The sequence below is a fragment of the Arachis duranensis genome, chromosome 6 (genome assembly GCF_000817695.3).
Source record: "Arachis duranensis cultivar V14167 chromosome 6, aradu.V14167.gnm2.J7QH, whole genome shotgun sequence".
In the NCBI taxonomy this organism is placed as follows: Eukaryota; Viridiplantae; Streptophyta; class Magnoliopsida; order Fabales; family Fabaceae; genus Arachis; species Arachis duranensis.
Genome location: NC_029777.3, coordinates 2,809,427 through 2,827,126, shown reverse-complemented (window position 1 = coordinate 2,827,126; position 17,700 = coordinate 2,809,427). Strand labels below are relative to the sequence as shown.

The window sequence follows — 17,700 nt, the reverse complement described above, 5'->3', positions numbered from 1 at the left end:
ACAGCATCATATTTTGTTAAACTAAATATTTTTAAAATGATAACATGTGATTATAAATTTAAAATTAGTGTAATGATTCAATTAAAATTTTTTAAAGTGTAAAAATTTAATTATAAATTTAGTAAAAATATAGTAATTAACAAAATAATTTAACCTAAAAATAATAACGTTAACATTAAAAGTATAAAATCATTAAAAAAAGATGTCATAGAAAGGAAAAAAAATCTAATTCATAATATAATAAAGAAAGAAACTATATATATTATTATGCCACATTGGGAAAAAAATATAATGGGACACAATAGAGAAATATTAGATGTTTGAGAATAATAATTCTTATGTACATTATTATCTTATATATATGTACATTATTAATTTTTCTTTTTATATGTTAAATAGATATTAACAGTAGAATAAGGAGTAATTTACAATTTTACATAGAGAAATCAAGTAGAGTGGAGTGAAGGGTTTTGCCTAATAGTGAGCTCAGCTCTAAGATGGAGAACATCATTAATGAAATATAGACAATCGTCAGCCATGAAGGAAGTCCATGGAATGGCAAACAAGTTCCTATAGCCAACTGCCTTTCCCCCAGTGAACGTATAATTCCCTTTATACTTGCTTACAAACTCATCCGTAGGCCTACACCTCACCGCAAATTCATAGTCAACGGAGCTTATTGACCCTTTTTCTTGCATTCCAAGGAACAATCCAAAGCAATGGAAGGAACTTTGCTGGTCCAAGTTGCAATGCGCGGAGAGGAAAAACCCTTGTCCACCCAGATGGAAAGCCTGAGAATAAACCCTACCGGATGGGAACAAATTCGCACACTCCTCTCGCTTCAGATCCAAGTAAACCACGCATTGCTGCCTTGGAGCCTCGAATTCCAACACCCTCAACGGACGGTATTTATATGCCCGCTCCACGAACATGCTACTACTTCCCTTGCTTGCTGACGCTGCCTCCGCTAGAATCCGTTGCCGATGTGGAGCCTCTGCCTTGAAGAACAGTGCTTCGAATACAAGCTTGGTCGCAATTTCTCGCTCCATTTCGTTGCAGCATAAGATCTTCTTTAGCTTTCTGCATGACATGTAAGGGAAACGGATTAAGCGTGCAAGGCGCGTGCTAAGCACGTGTTTCCTCTCTTCTGGATCTGGATACTGGCTTCTAGCCCACTTCAAAACGACGTCGTATAGGGCATCCTCTGATGCTATTTGTAGATCATCACTTGATAGAATTGCCTCTATTCCGACTAGGGGCAAGCTCATGACCTCTTCTTGGAAGCTGTTCATCCCAAAAGTTTAAACTGTTAGACAGAGACACGCGGCTTTAAGAAGGCGAATTGGACGAGAAAAGAAATCTTAATTATTACGTTAATATATCTTTATATCTTGAAGCAAGATACTGCCTTGCTGCATGAGTCAATGGTTGAACTGCATCGGCCATTAAGAGAGTAAAAGGGAGCTCAAGGTAAAGCAACGCAGACTCAGATGTCATTGGCATGTTCCTTAATAATTGACTACAGTATCTCATGCATGAAGCAACTTCAAATTTGTCTGCAGCCATTAACACATCCAACAATGCAGTTGCTGAAGAAGCGCTTAACGTATTAGTGTACATAAAGTTTAGAAGGTCCACCACTGCTGCTTCCTCTGTAACATTTTTTGCAGAGACAAGAACATATAATTAATATGAAAAAAATAAAAGAAGAAAAAGAGAAGCTGTTAGTATATGTATATGTCTATACCACTGGCATTAATTCTTAGTGTAACATGTGTCTGTTCTGACTCCTTCATCCCATTTGAGAAAAGCTACAAAAGAAACAATAACACTAATAATTTAGTGAACATATTGGGAAGAATATTCAGATCTAACGAATAAATTAAAGAATAAATGTCACTACCTTATAGAAGAAAGGACTTTTAGCAGCCAAGATAGGAGAACTAATATATAATGTTCTAACTCTGACATCTATGGAGCAATCACTACTCCAATCATTGTTATTTGAAGATTCATCACCTATATCGACAATAGATGGAACCCCACTCAAATAAAGTGTAAACACTAACAACAAAGGATGTATTTACTTCCAAGTGAAAGAAGAATAATAATGTTCTTGTTTTATATATACATGCATTTTCTTAATAATAATTCCATTTTTCAGTTAGAAGCTTGCTTAACACATTAAAATGAAAAACAATGGCCTTTATTTGATATTTTGTTTCTTTTAACAAAAGCATTTAACTAACTTGAATTTAAGATTTTTAGCTATATATTTAAATACCTGAAAGACGTTCTTCGTTTGTAGAAGTTGTCTCTTTCTCTTGATTTTCGTAAAGAACACAATTATCTATGTCGGCTTGATTTGTATTCAAAATTCGTTCATCATAAAGATCTTCGACTGCAAACAAGATATGAAAATATGAAACTAGATGTAACAAAAATATTATAACCCTCGAAAACAAGATCAAAGTATTATAAGCCTTCAAATAAAATGTATAATTGGTGAGTGGGAAAGAGAAAAAGACCATGGTAATTACGGTGGTGGATATCGTCACCTTGCCTCTTGTAATGGCGGTTCCAATAATCATCACCATCGGAATCAAGACAATGGTCATCATCAACTAGGTTTTCCACGATCTCAATACGTAGAATTCTATCGGAGAATTTACTATCATTAAAAGCAAAGCTAAAATCAACGTCGCTACACGAAGAAGTAGAACGAGAGTGATTGAACACCATTCTTATTGTCACGGACTCGAATTAAACAGATCCAACGTAACAAATACAAATCCTCTTCCTTACTCTATTATTAATTATTAGAGAAGCAGATTTTGAATGATTAATAAATATGTAAAGAATATATTCGTTCTCTTTTTTATTGTTTAATTACTAGTTACAATATCTGTTAGTTTAGCTGGTGTCTTGGTTTGGTTCCAACTTAAAACTTCAATCCAACCCTAACCCATTCTTTGTTATTCAACTTTGTCCAACTGTCTCTTTTTCTTTTTGTTTTTAGGTTTGTTATTTAGTTTATTATATGTTCTAAAGACAATGCAAGGAGGGTAGATGTGAGCTGTGAAGGTTTTTCATAACTGATAAAAGGAAATTGAGAAAAAATCATAGAGGTTTTAACGAGGATGGTCCGCACTTAATTTTTTGTTTGGTACGTTACTAGTTATCATTATTAGTGTGCGTTTTTTTATACATAATATTTAGGTAAGTTTTACGGTCTTTTACTATGATGCCTAAATTGCCTAACTTGTTTTTAAAGATAAAAAAATAAAATGTTGAAAATAAATACTAAAATATTTAAAATTTATTAAATATTATCTATTTGTCTTTTTTAGTAAGTTAGACATAATCTCAAAGACACCATAGCATTCACCATTTATTTTAATCTCTAAATTTATATATAAATTTTAATTTACCCTCTAAAATTTTAATGACTTCTATTTAATTTCTAAACTTTATAAACTTTAGAAATGTAACTTATATTAATCTCTAAAATAATTTTTGATTCATTATCATGTGAGCCAGAGCATAATGACAATATCATATTTCTTGTCATTTTTTGTTTAAACACATTAAAAAGTTACAAGATATACAATTTTTTTTTTCTTTTGGAATCTTTACAGGGACTAATAATTAAATCAAGCAAGCATAAGTTGGTAGCTGAGGGGACTGCTGACTTGCCCAATACAAGATTGTTGTCAGTACTCAAGAGTCCATTTTTTTTTCATCTTTAATTTATATCAAATAATATTATGCTTAAGGTCATGACATTTTGTCACTTTCTCTTAAGTTTTAGTGGCTTCATTGCAAAAACTATGACGCATCGAAACTAAAGATGAACGGGATACAAATCAATTTCTTTTGTGCTAATATAACAGCAAACTTTGGCTTTAGTTAACCTCATAGATCAGAAATATTGTAAATATTATGTGTAACATTATTCCTAGCTAGTTTAGCCTTTAATTCGGAAAGTGCATCAACCTATAGGTTGAAGATGACAATGTTCCTGAAGAGGGAAGTTGGGATGAGAATAGGAACCATTGAGAATGGCATAGGTAACAAGCTTGTTTGCAGCTTCTGTTGCATGGATTCCATCCCAGCTTACGTAGTTGTAAGGATCATCACATGCTTTTGTTTTGGAATTGCCACAGTAAGCTTTTGGATCGAAATTGTACTTTCCCCCTCCATATCCGCAACATGCTTTCGTACCATACTTCAGCCCTGTTCCAAAGAATATATAAACCGTTTTGAGAAAGACATTTCAAGTGATTAAACTTATGTATAGATATGAAGGAGAAGTGGTTGATTTGAACCATGAGAAGTTGGATGCTGAAAGAGCTCTAACAGAACAGTGTGTACATCGACATAAATGACATTAGCATCAGAAAGAGTCTCTCTAGTCTCTCTCAATGTCTCTTTCAACATCTTGTTATAGTCCACAACGGCCTTGTTTAAGGAAACCATACATCCAAATTCATCAATGTCTGAACTATTATGTTGAAGCTCCACCAAGAATGAAGGGTAGCATCCCACTGGTGCAAGATTGAGCACCATAAATGTACGTCCTCCAACATCATGGTATAGTTCCTAGAAATGGAGCGAAATTATTTTGTTATTTCAGTAATAATAGATCTGTGTTGGTGTTGAGTCTCACCTTAATTGTGGCACCTATTTCTGAAACAACTTGAGGAAGGCTCTGCTTCACTCCACCTACACCAATGGCACCTAAGTTGGAAGTGAAGTCATTTTGGCCAATGTAGAATGTGTAAAGCGATTTTCCGAATATATCCGGTGAAGGAAGCTTGGCTTCTGCAACATGTTATGAACTAAAATAAGGTTAATTCTAAAAGAGAGAACTTAAAGGGTTAAAGCTAAGAAAGGTAAAATTAATTGTACTGAAATACTCTTGCTCATAAGACTCAGATACTCTGAAATATTCTATTAATAGGACACATCATCTATTCTAAACAATACTAATCCTATAACTCCTATTACTCTATTTTATAATTATTATATTGATAGCACAAGAAAAATCACAAGGGGTGCCAGTTTTGGCATTGTGAAAAGAAAACTAGTAAGCTCCTATAATACTGCTTCCATTCTTAAATAACTGTTTATTTGAACAAAGTGTTCTATTCAGAGCTAGTGTATATCTAGATACATGGATTTGTTAATATGCCACTTTGTCTAAATAATAAATAAAATTTGGGGAACTAGAAAGTTTGTACATTTTGCACCTTGTTGATGAAATTCAAGGACTCTGGTTTTAAATTGCTTCATTTGGTTGAGCTGGATAGCAAGAGAGAAAGGGCTGATTCCACTGACAAACAAAGAAGTGTTAGGAATAAGCACAGTGGATGCCAATGTTGCATAGTTGGCCCCATGTCTGAAGTTTGATCCTATTGATTGCAGATAGGGACTCAAAAATGGCAATCCAAGAGCTTGAGCTGCCAAATCAAAGGTAAAATATAATTGTTAATATCAGTAATTTAGTGTCAATGAATAACCAGATTTCTTCTGTATCATAATTGAGTGGTTCCTATAGAAATACTGTATATTAGTTATTACACATTGATTTGGAGTCATTTTGAAATTATTGGTGGGGCGTAAAGATAAAGATTGAGAATCTATCCATTACTATACATACAAATATTTCCAGCTATAAAAATCTTGTCTTATAGTGAGAACTGCTTAAGGAAAAAGAAAGATACAAATCTAATAATCAATAAGGATGGGATAATGTCGGCTATAGGCTAGTATTCTGCTTTAGCAGGATCCAAATAAATAATGACCAAATAACATCTTAACTAACAGATATAGCTTTTGGTTTAGTGGTAAGATCAATCCAATGAAACAAAATGAGATGTTATAATCTATATGTCTGCCCTTGGTTTATAAATGGGTGATACAAAAAACCAACTAAGGTAGAAAGAATATGAAAGATTACCAAGAAAATCAATCATGAGTCTGCCATCGGAAGCCCGGCCAGCTGGTTTTTTGAAGAAAGTAACTCCAAAAGGAGCAGACTCTGCGGGAAAAGCAGCATAGAAACCACCAGTGTCTGAGTTTGAATCCCCGAAGTTGAAGATTGCCTCAAAATCACATTTTGTGTGACTTAAACCCACCAAGCATAACAACAAGGCCATCACTGATGCCAAATTGATGCAACTCATTTTCGGAGCTACCTTGTTCATTAGCTTAAGGTTAAGGATGTGTACACTACTATAAATATAATGGAGAGGCAGCAGTACTATACATGGAAACACGGCAACCAATTTATTCTCTTGCTGAGACAACGGGTAAAAAATTTATGGCCCCAATACTCACTCTTGTTATATGCATAAATAATCCAATATCAATTGCAATCATATATATAGCAGGCGAAACATGCGCCACATATGTTTTGGATGTGTTGCTATTAATTAATAGTAACATAGCAGCAGATTATGTAATTGTTGCTTAGGATGTTAATAATACTTAGTATTGTTAGTGACATTATTGACCTTGGAATGTAATGAATTCAATGATGGTGTTAAGTGTTAATTAAATGATATCAATGGAAACCAAGATTCACAAGCCATCATAAACTATGCATGCTTTCTTTTTTGGTTTAAGGACTAATCCACCGCTCCATTTAAAGGTTTGTCGTTGGCTAATGGGTTGTTGCATGCACAAGGCGAAATTCGAATCCGCAACACTTGTTTAAGCAGATGAATGAACGACTCAACCAACTTAAATTAGTTCTTGCTTTCTGATTCTGTGAAACATGGTGGTATATCTATTTTATTCAGTTATAACCAGCAATTAATCATTTTCGCTGGTAAATATTCTATTTATCTGATGTATTGATTAACTTCTCTGAAATGGAGGAATCGGGTTTCTCTAAACATTATTCTTGTCTTTCTTTTTTTTTAGATAACGGTCACTCTAGGATAATATTGATTTTTATTTAACCCTATTGACCAGTTTTTATTCAAAATAAATAAACTATATGTAAATATAAATTACAAATAGCTTTCGTAATCATTATTATCTATTAAGACGGGGAAAATTGAATATGTTGGCCAAAGAAGAAATGAATGGCAACATCAAAATTGTTTTGACAAATTCAGCTGGAAAGATTACAGCCTAAGAATCAGAATCCAGGGAAACTTAATTCTCTATTTTGTTTCAGTCAATAAATCAAACATTTAATTCAGACTTTGCTAAAATGATACAGAACACTGAAAGTACAAAGGCAAAATGAATTTATAAGAACATCAAGCTCTGCATTTCTTGTTTCACAGACCACCCACATGCCAAAATATTTCCAGGTAGATAGCAAAAAGGACACATCACTTCAGCCACTGAATTATACACCCCGTCGATACTCTAGTTGCTTTGTGTTCTCCAATAGAATCTGCTAAGCAGGACAGAGATCAGGAATTAAGCTAAGAAATTAATAGGCCGTGATTTGATTCCTTTGAAGGTGATCACAAAATTGAGGTACAACACTTACTTCACGGATGTAATTTGCAACTGCTTTGCAGCCTTCAGTTGCCAGTTGCATAACATTTTCCAAAATGTCAATCGGTAGTTTAGAATCCATCTACAGCCAGCAACAAAAGAAAGAATACACATTGGGATAACAAAAAAAAGGTCTGAAACTAACTTTTCACTGACTATAAGAAATATGAAAAACAAAATGATGCAATGAAAATTAACCTGAAGAAGTGTCACTTTATCCAACTTTGGCAGAATTCCGACCGTTACATCAGGACCTCCAGCACTGTCTTCTACATAGTTCAAATCTGTCCATATTCATACAACAAGTTTCAATAATTACAAAGCCGCAAAGCTAAAACAAAAGTTGAGCAATTTAAAAGAAAACACAAACTTGCATTTAGCCAATTGGAAAGTCAAGTAAAATAGGTGCATACCAAGCAAAGGGGTGCTATTAAGGTATCCAGCACTACATGAAGTTACAAGATCACACATGGGGATCCCAGCATCAGAAAGGGCCAAAGTTGCAGCATTGATACATGCAGATCTAGTTCCTACACATGGAATATTGGGGAAAAGAGTTAGTTAATGGTCAATAATGAAGAGCTTCAAAGAAACTAAAGAATCATTTGTTAACAGAAGATAGATTATTAGAAGAGCACAGGATAAACAAATATTTATCATGAGGAAAAATGGTGATAACAAGATCCCATTATAAGGTTTTAACTTACCGCCATCTGCTTGGAGAACTTGGACATAAATATCTATCTGCAAATGATATATATGAATCATACAAACAATAAATATACAATTTACATTAATGAAAAAGAGATTCCAGAAGCTGTGTATAATGGAACCTGGGAACGAGGCATTAAATGTGTCATTATGCATGCTTCCATAGTCTGTCGAATAACCATAGAAATTTCAGTTGATCTCCTGTAGCAAGAGAAAAATCCCATCAGAAAAAGAAGGGCAAGAGGTCATTCTCCTAGTGTTAAAGAACCTGGCAATTTGGCCATAAGAACCAGTTTAACACAATCTAAAAGAAAAAATTGAAGTGTCATAAGATGTATATTGGTGGGGAATGGTATGTCCTAAGTTTCTCCTTCCTTTCCAAATTCTCTTCTGTACTGTCAACTCTTCTCAAACCAAGATATCTTAAAGACCCTTCACTTGGACACATCAGTGATTAGTTGCTCAAGTTGGCTACTTACATATCTCAGTGACTCCTTCGTTTGTTTGCTAAATTTAATTGTGGTACAAAGATTCTAGTGTTCTCCAAATTCAGCATTGCACTGTTGTAGTTCACACATTACATATTCTACTGCTACCGATTGAAATTAGAATGTTATGTACTGCTGACATATTGTTCAGTGTTCTGTTTCATAATATTAGCATTATTTGCATCATCCAATTCAGTCTTGAGCTACTATTTCAACAATTATAAATAACTAAAAACAGTGCCAAACAAAAAAGAACTAGGAATTAAATTAAAGCAAAAGCATATGAGAAAACCTGTCACCCTTTGGTTTCCTCTTGCGATCTCCAGTGCTGAAGTTAGCCATGCTGTACTCACATCGAATCTGCAGAGATGATGAGAAGCAGATAGATAGAGAGATAGCAATTAGGTATCCAGCAAAATACACTACCTAGACACAAAATGCATAATAACTTGACAAGAAAAAAAATGTTTTTCACCAGAGCCTGGTCACTCATTTGCTGGCTCCTATTTTGGACCTGAAAGGCATACAAGTTAATACAGAAATCATATCAGATAATGCTGAAATGCAAATTGAAGGGTTATTTACCTCTCTGGGGCCATATACAGCAGCAACCACTTTGGTATTACCCATCTCAAAAATAGCAGAACTGGTTCCAAAAACAAAAAACACGCATTAGCCAAACCCTAATTTGGAAATTAAGAGGTTTGAAGAGCACGAAAAGAATTACCCATCAGCTCTGGAAACAGCACCAATCTCGGCTCGAATTTGCCGCATCTCCATGGGGCGGCGACCGTCCAAGCGAAGTCCTTCAGGGCTCACATACTCCATCTTCCTTCAATTTCCTTAATCAGGAGAAGAACCAAGTGGGTGGCAAGAGGTGGTGGCGCAGGAAGCTGAGCTGGTGCAGCGATTCTGAGCTGCTGGAGTAACACTGTAACAGGAATTAGAGAAGGGCAAATTAATCAAACCGGTCATCCAACTTGTTAAATGAACGATTCAATAGTTTAATAGTCCAAAAATCGTAGATGAATCACTTTAATTAAATATAAAATAAAAATTATTAAAAATACAGAATAAAATTTTAAATATTTAAATTTAATCATTTATATAATAATAAAATTTAAAATTTTACACTTTTATATAATAATTTATCTGTATTTCATAATTAAAATTTTACATTTATTTTAAATATCAAATTTCATAAATAAAAGAAAACAAAATGTAAATAAATCATTGCGTCAATGCTAATTTTACGTTCAAATTCATAATTTTCCATCACCAAGAGTAACAATTAGTCAATTATGTTGTGTTTGGAATGGAGACAAAAACTGAGAGATAGAAACTATTGTATTTCATGTAAAATATACTAGATTAAATTATGTCTAAGTATTATATTCCGTTTAAGATAAATATAAAGATTGAGAGGCAGATTTAGAATTTGAAAAATTAAATAAGCGAATTTTTAAAAATAATTATTATTAAAGTTTCAGTATCAAAAATCCTAAAAATTTCAGATTTCCGCTATCTAGAGTTACCAAAGAAATTAAAATTGTGTCCCATTAGCCGTTGCGGTCTCTAACCACAAACACAATCTTAAGTCTTAGTCCCATATCAACTCTAAAAACAACCACTGCCTTACAAACAAGTTTGTATCATAGTTATCAAAACCGAACCGGTAATTAATCCGGTCATACGACCAGAACACCGGGTCAACCGATGGGTCACCAATTCACTCTGTTGACCCGGTCATAATTAAATAAAAATAAAATTACCATCAAAAGTTAAAACTTAAAATACATTTCTTCACAAACATATTAATAACAATCAAGTATCAATTCTTAAACATATTAATAACAATCAGTAAATCAAATCCGAGGAATGATCTGAAAGTCGGCATCTATATCTTCATAGGACAAATTTAAAGCTTGACCAACATTTACTTCATTTTGATTTGCATCTATATCTACATTTGTGTATGTTTCACAAATCAATACCAAGAATAATTCATAATAATACAAACAGAACAATTTAACTAAACAATTTTATCCTGAGTTGCAAAAAACATGAACTTCATTTTTAACTACAATAATTTTCGGCAGCAAAAGATTTAGCTCAAAAAATAATTTACAGATTTACAGCAACAAAAAATATAGCTAAGTGATTATTTCAGCAAGACAACAATAGCTTCAATCTTCAGTGATTAAGATCAGTAACAAATTTAAATGATTTTTAGCTAAAAAAAATTTAACGAAGTGATTATTCAGCAAGACATCAACAAACTCAACATTAAATCAGTAACAAATTCATTCAGCAATGAACAAATTTATGTTAAGTGACATGATATTCAGTAACAAATTTCAACAACACACTCAATTTTCAGCAACAAATTCAACTTTCAGCAACAAAATCAGAGGTGCAGTGATGAATTACAGCAACAAAATTGAAACTGAAAGAAAGGGGGAATTTGTTGGAACTCACCAAATCAGTTGCGCGAAGGAAGATGACGGCGAGGCTCGAACCAAGAAGACAAACGAACATCAGCCCACCAGGACCTGATGCCTCTGCTTCCGGCGACAAGGAACGCAGGGAAGGCGTGCGTCTGAGTGCGAGACGGTGACGAGACCGAGAGTGACGACGACTGGCCCCGGGACCTGCTGCTTCTGCCGCGGCGACGACAATCGCGGGGAAGGCGCGCTAGTTGGGTGCGAGACGGTGACGGTGAGGAAGCTGGTTCCGTTGGGTTCTGCCGCCGGCGAAGCGAGCGCAGGAAGGCGGCGACTGCGCTTGAGACTGTGTGGACACAGAGCGAGACGAGTGGCCGAGTCCGAAACGGTAAGTGCCAGACCGAGATGAGGGGAGAGACGAGAAACACAACCCGGACCGGGTTGCATTAAGTGGCCTGGTGGAACCAGTTTCCACGAGATCTAATACTTGTTCGATTCGATAAGTAATTCAACCCGACCAAATGACATGTGGTCGGGTTCTAATAAACTGACCGAATCCAGTCGAATTTGATAACTATGATTTACATTCATCTTTAAAATAAAAAATATGTTACTAATTATTAACCATAACTTCAATAAAAAATGGTTCGATTTGTCATGCAAAATCATTAATTTAAAAATCGAATTTAAACTATTGAACCGGTTGAAAATCGTTCGGTCAGATCGAATTAAGACCTGGCCGGTTCACATCAAACGATGTGGTTTCACGTTAAACAACACCAAAAAGAAGTACGCTTGAAGCCACAACCAACGACTAAATATCCATTTTGGTCCCTGAGATTCACGCGATTACCTATTTTGGTCCCTAAAATTTAAAATTACCTATACTGGTCCTTCAGATTTAAGTTTAGGCACCAATGTGGTCCCTCGACTCTTTCCGGTGATGATTAGGCAAACGGAGTGCTTAGATGACACCCTTGCTGCCACGTTGGATGATGGGTAAACGACGTCGTTTATCCTTGGTACCCAAACAAGTTAGAAATATCGTCGTTTTGTATATAAAGGGAGAAGAAACAATGGAGACCCAAAATAAAGTATTCGTCTTTTTCTCTACCTCTACTATTCTTTGTTTCTAACTTGTTTGGACAGCAACGGTAAACGATGTCGTTTACTCATCATCTATCATGGTAGGAAGGGTGCAATCTCAGCACTTCGTTTGCCTAGTTATCGTCCGAAAGAATTGATGGACCATATTGGTGCCTAAACTTAAATCTAGAGGACCAATATGGGTAATTTTGAATTTCAGGGACCAAAATGAGTAATCGCGTGAATCTCAGGGACCAAAATGGGGATTTAGTCCACAACCAACCCTTTCTCCAATTCTTCCATCTCCTTTCTCTTCTCCAAAGAAACGGAAACCCTAGCCTTACTGTCGCAAGCCACTAGAAGTGAGCCACTGCCGCTGTCCGTGGTAGTCAGGGGTATGTGTGAAGCACATAAGCCTCTCCTCCCAACCCTAGAGCCCCCTTCTCCGATTTTTTTATCTCCTTCTTTCTTCCCAAACAAAAACGGAACCCTAGCCTCACTGTCGTCCATTGCAGTCAGGGGCTCCTCTCTTTGTTCTGTCGGCGTCCTCCAAAGAAGAACCCATGTTGGCTCTTAGTCTTCGTTCTCTGTTGTCGACGTCGTCTGCTCACAGTCGTCCTTCGAAGGTCAATGCTCACTGCTCGGAATCTTCGTTCTCTTCTGTGCCGTCCGTCCTCCTGCTCGTCGCCTAGTCTCCGTCTCCGTCGCACTTCTGCCGCTCAGCTTAGACCCTTCAGAACGAAGGCAAAGGCTTCTTTTTTTTAATTTTCATTCTTCATTCTTTACTCAAAACATTGTTTATTTTTGGATTCCACTAATGCTACTCAGATTGAAATTTGAATCTAGATGTATTATACTTTATTTCTTGTTTTGGATTGAATCATTGAATGATTAGTTGATTTATTTTGCTAGTTAATTTTTGTTAAAATTTGTGCTAATTTAGTTGATTTAGTTCACTGGTTAATCTTGTTAATCTTCATTAAAATTGTGCTGCTGTCTTTTGTTTTGGTGTTGTGACTCGATTGTGCTTAGATTGTGACTGTCTTAATGACTTAAAATTGTGCTTAGATTGAATGATTAATTGATTATTGATTAGTTATGGCTATTTTGCTGTGTTGTTGTTTTGTATTTGGTGATTTTTATATGTAGTGATGTGTTGTTGTTTTGTGTTTTGTGACTTAATTGTGCTTAAATTGAATGATTAATTGATTATTGATTAGGATTGTTGTTTTGCTATGCTGCTATTTTGTGTTGTGATTTTTATATAGGATGGTTGTTCTGCCATGCTGCTATATTTTAGGATATTTATACTAGTGCTAGGAAATATAAATTATGTTCTATAAGTATCTTTTTTTTTTTTACTAGACAAGAGAGAAAAGAAAACAAAAGAAACAAAATGGAGAGGAAGGTCTCCTAAAAACCAACAGCTAAGTCCCTTGTAAGTAAGACGCGAAGCTCATCCCAAGGCTCCAACAACTCAGTTTGAGGATAATGTTCACTAATGCAAACTTTGCTATAGCATCCACAACATGGTTGGCTAATCTCTGAATTACCTTAACATCAGCTCTCCAATTCCAAGTCTAAATATCATGAATTTTAGAAACTAAATCATGATCAGCACTTTGGATGTTAGTAAAACAGTCTTGGACTAGGAGAAAAACTTCCAAACAATCTGTCTCACAAGAAACCTGCCTGTACCCTGCCTCCCAAGCCAAAAGTAATTCCCTCCAAATAGCAAAAAGTTCACAACGAAGAATCATTCCTAGCGACAGAACCCCAATACAACCACCTTGCCAGGCACCATCCAAGTTTCTAATAGTACAGCCAAAACCAGCACAATCGCCATGAATACTAACATCATTGTTAATCTTAAACATCCCCCCAGGAGGAAGAGACCAAGATGAGCTCGGGAAAGATAAATGGATACCGTTAAACTTAGTGAACAAAGACTTTAATTCCTTATCAGATGCTGAGATTAATTATAGCACTTTATTAAAAGGCCAAGAATTTATAGGATTGAAAACATCATTATTCCTGTCTCTCCAAATCCACCAAAGATCAGAGAAGAAAAGAATAGCATTGACAATTTTTCATTCAGATACCCACTGTTTAAAGGATGGACAGTGAACATCATTAAACTGTAAAGTTTGCCAAACTGCACTAGCTTTTGGACAATCATGCAAACAATGAAGGATGGTTTCTGGAGCTTGAGAGCAACGTGGGCATAAATCAAAAGAAGAAAGTCCACAGTGATGTCTAAAAACAATAGTTGGAAGAGCATTATGGAGGCAAAGCCAAACAAAAAATTTAAATTTCTCAGGAAACTGGGTTCTCCAAAGTCAGAGCCACTCTTCAGTCTTCTCCCATCCATATTTGTGCTTGCAAAGCTATAAGTAACTACTACTAGAAGAGTAAATTTTTGAATTTGATGCATCCGATCTCCAACCTGCTATATCCCCAGATTCCACATCAAGATTGTAAGAATTAATATTTAGAGACAAAACATTAGGTATAGTAGTGTAAATTTCATTGAAATTTCAACAACTATCTCTCTAAAGATCACCAATAGCAAGGTTAGTATCTGCGATGTGGACATATGGTAACTCATTTGCAAAAGCACTTTCTCTTCTCCAAAAATCAAAACCAAAAGGAACAATTTAGAGAACCAATACACTAAGAAAAACTCTTTTTTCAAAACTTGATAAGCCTTCACAACACTTGTCCAAATATAAGAAGCATTCTTATAAGAGGACAAGCCTCTTTTCTTGTATTTCATAGCAAGTATTTGAACCCAAAGTTTCTTTGGACACTTAAAAAACTGCTAGACAAACTTGCCTAACAGTGCTATATTGGATTAATGAATAATAGAAGATATTATAGATTCAAAATTTTCTATAATACACACTAGAGGTGTTCGCCGTATGATTTGGTTCGATTTTAAGAAAAAAGTCATCTGATTCGAACGCTTAATCTATATGCGGTGCGGTTTGAATTGGATGAAATTTTTTTTGGAAATCCGATCCGATCCGATTACAAGCAATTTGTATCGGTTTAGATTTGTGATTTTTTAAATAAAAAAATTAAATACATATAATAAGTCTCAACATCAAATTTTAAATAATAATACTACATGAATAATAGAAAAATATATAACAAATTGAACATGTTATAAGTATAATTGTAAATATAATAATAAAATAATAATATTATAGCACATTGTGCGGTGCGGATTGGATTGGATCGGTTATGAAAAATAGATCCGAAATCTGATTCAATCCAGCAGTTTGTAAAAGATAGAATCTAATTAAATCCGAATTAGTGCGATTTTAATCGATTTTCAATTTAGATTAGATTAAATGAACGGTTTAATTTAAATCGATTTAAATTTGAACACCGCTAATACAAACATCGAAACTCATATTTCCTACAAGGTATGCTTGATACGACTAGTGAATCAACATCATAATAGCATGAAAAGGTCATTCCATTTTCAATTTCAAAGTGTCTTGGTGGCCAAGCTTTATTGTACTATATTATTACTTGATAGCCAAGTTTTGACTTTCAAAATATCTTCCTTGTAGGAGAGATTATATTCCCATTTTTTTCCATTTTACAAAAATTTCTCGTTATGTATTCTCTAAAAAAAATAGAGAAAACAATTTATATTTAATTTTGTTATACAAAATCCTAATTACTCTAATTTTGTTCATACTCTAGTCAACAGTCATATATAATCATTAGTTCATTACCAAGAAAAAGAAAATGAAAAACTAGTTTTCTAGTCTAGTTATTTCGAAATAAGTATAACCGAAAAACAAACAAGAAAAATAATTAAATAAATCTTAGTCATGCTTTAAATTATATGAATAGATAAAAAAAATTAGGAGTTCTAACTAATCCTCGTGATTATTCTCTCCACTTCTAAATAAAAAAATTGAATTTTATATTTTGTATGTTTTTAAAAAATAACACACATATATTTAAATCTTTTATTTTTAAATATTAAAAAATAATTAAAACAATGAATTACGAGTTTAAATTATTCTCTACACAAAATTACTCTAAAAAAATCAACATGCATAATTAATGTTCATTCAATCTTAATAAATGCACATTTATTTTGAAATATAACATTTTTTTGGAGTAATATTTTGAGAGAGAAAAAAAAAGTGTTAAAGTTTTTTTAATATTGATGAAAGATGTGTCATGTGTGTCTATACTATATTATCTGACTTCACGTGAGTTTTATTTTGTTATAGATTTTTTTTTTTTGCTTTTCAAAAAACACAAAACGACATCAACGTTTTGTTTAAAGAAATTGTTTTCATTTAAAAATATTTTTTAAAAATTTAACAATACTAAACGACATTGTTATTCTATTTTTTTATTTTTTAATTATTAAAATAGAAAATGACATTTCCGTTTTGATTTTTATTTTTTAAAAATTATGAAAATAGAAAAAGGTGTCGCTGTTTTGTTATTTTAACAAATTTTTTTAAAAATTAAAATTATAGCACTCCTATTATTTAGTACAACCCCACATAATGGATCATTTTGGGGATAATACCCTTCTAATCTAATATTTAGAAAAAAATTTCTATAATTTGCAGCTTCCATGCATTTAAATGAGTACGCAAATTCAAATACTAAGGAGAAGACTTTTTGTTGGTAAAATTGAAAATACATGCCATGAATGTGTTTTTTTATTTTTTAAGTGAAAATACATGTAGTTGGTTCTCATGTTCGGTTTCCAAAAATATTTAACTATTTAGAAAACTTGTTTGGATATTTATTCGCTTTAAATTTTAAAATTAACCTTAAAGAATTTTGACACATTTTTATTTTTAATATTGGGTTCAGAATGATGTTTTTTTAAATTGTGATCTACTGTAATATTTTTTTAAAATATGAAATAATTTAATTTACAGAATACAAATCGAACCTTCCAATTTTTAAGAATTATAGAAATTAATGGATCCGATTTGTGTACCCTAAATTTTTAAAATTTTTTAAACACAAATAGTAAAGTCTTATTTGTGTACCTCCATAGTTTTAAAAAACACTAAAATTTACCACGTTAAGACATAACATTTATCTTACTTCCATGTCTAAATTTTTTAAAATAAAAATAAGAAAATATAGTAATTTGTAGAAGCTAAGGACGGTACATCATGTTACATGTGTTATAATAAAAAATTAAAATTGAAACGGTTTTTTTCCTAAATGCGGCGAGTCGTATGGTTGTGACTTGTCACTCACCCTGGCCTTGGAATCTACGACTTCTTCGTCTTTTTATATGTTAAAATAAAAATAAAAGGAAAATAAACAATTGGAGAAAGAATAAAAAGAATCATAATGAATAAAATCATGGCCATAATTAGTTATTAAGGATTAATACAAGTATAAAAGATTAAAATCTCAGTTGATTTTTTCCAATGCAAAGATATTTC

General features: G+C 33.5%; 3 protein-coding genes across 3 annotated transcripts; all 3 read right to left on the bottom strand.

Annotated features, from left to right (window-relative positions):
* Nucleotides 1-446: 446 nt before the first annotated feature.
* LOC107491782 (BTB/POZ domain-containing protein POB1-like) lies at nucleotides 447-2,742 on the bottom strand. The gene is made up of 6 exons (XM_052262756.1): nucleotides 2,529-2,742; nucleotides 2,285-2,401; nucleotides 1,904-2,019; nucleotides 1,748-1,811; nucleotides 1,373-1,652; nucleotides 447-1,284 (listed from the first exon to the last, which is right to left on the bottom strand). The coding sequence occupies exons 1-6, from the start codon at nucleotides 2,740-2,742 to the stop codon at nucleotides 447-449; spliced, it is 1,629 nt and encodes a 542-aa protein (XP_052118716.1).
* A 1,145-nt stretch (nucleotides 2,743-3,887) lies between these two features.
* LOC107491969 (GDSL esterase/lipase At4g01130) lies at nucleotides 3,888-6,335 on the bottom strand. The gene is made up of 5 exons (XM_016112914.3): nucleotides 5,963-6,335; nucleotides 5,253-5,462; nucleotides 4,670-4,824; nucleotides 4,329-4,602; nucleotides 3,888-4,236 (listed from the first exon to the last, which is right to left on the bottom strand). Exons 1-5 carry the CDS (start codon nucleotides 6,207-6,209, stop codon nucleotides 3,992-3,994), a joined length of 1,131 nt encoding a protein of 376 aa, XP_015968400.1. The 5' UTR covers nucleotides 6,210-6,335; the 3' UTR covers nucleotides 3,888-3,991.
* A 756-nt stretch (nucleotides 6,336-7,091) lies between these two features.
* On the bottom strand, nucleotides 7,092-11,581 carry LOC107491970 (exosome complex component RRP41 homolog). The gene is made up of 11 exons (XM_016112915.3): nucleotides 11,199-11,581; nucleotides 9,448-9,651; nucleotides 9,306-9,366; nucleotides 9,196-9,234; nucleotides 9,013-9,080; nucleotides 8,355-8,433; nucleotides 8,229-8,265; nucleotides 7,935-8,051; nucleotides 7,720-7,805; nucleotides 7,514-7,603; nucleotides 7,092-7,414 (listed from the first exon to the last, which is right to left on the bottom strand). Exons 2-11 carry the CDS (start codon nucleotides 9,546-9,548, stop codon nucleotides 7,367-7,369), a joined length of 726 nt encoding a protein of 241 aa, XP_015968401.1. The 5' UTR covers nucleotides 9,549-9,651; nucleotides 11,199-11,581; the 3' UTR covers nucleotides 7,092-7,366.
* Between the last annotated feature and the right edge of the window lie 6,119 nt (nucleotides 11,582-17,700).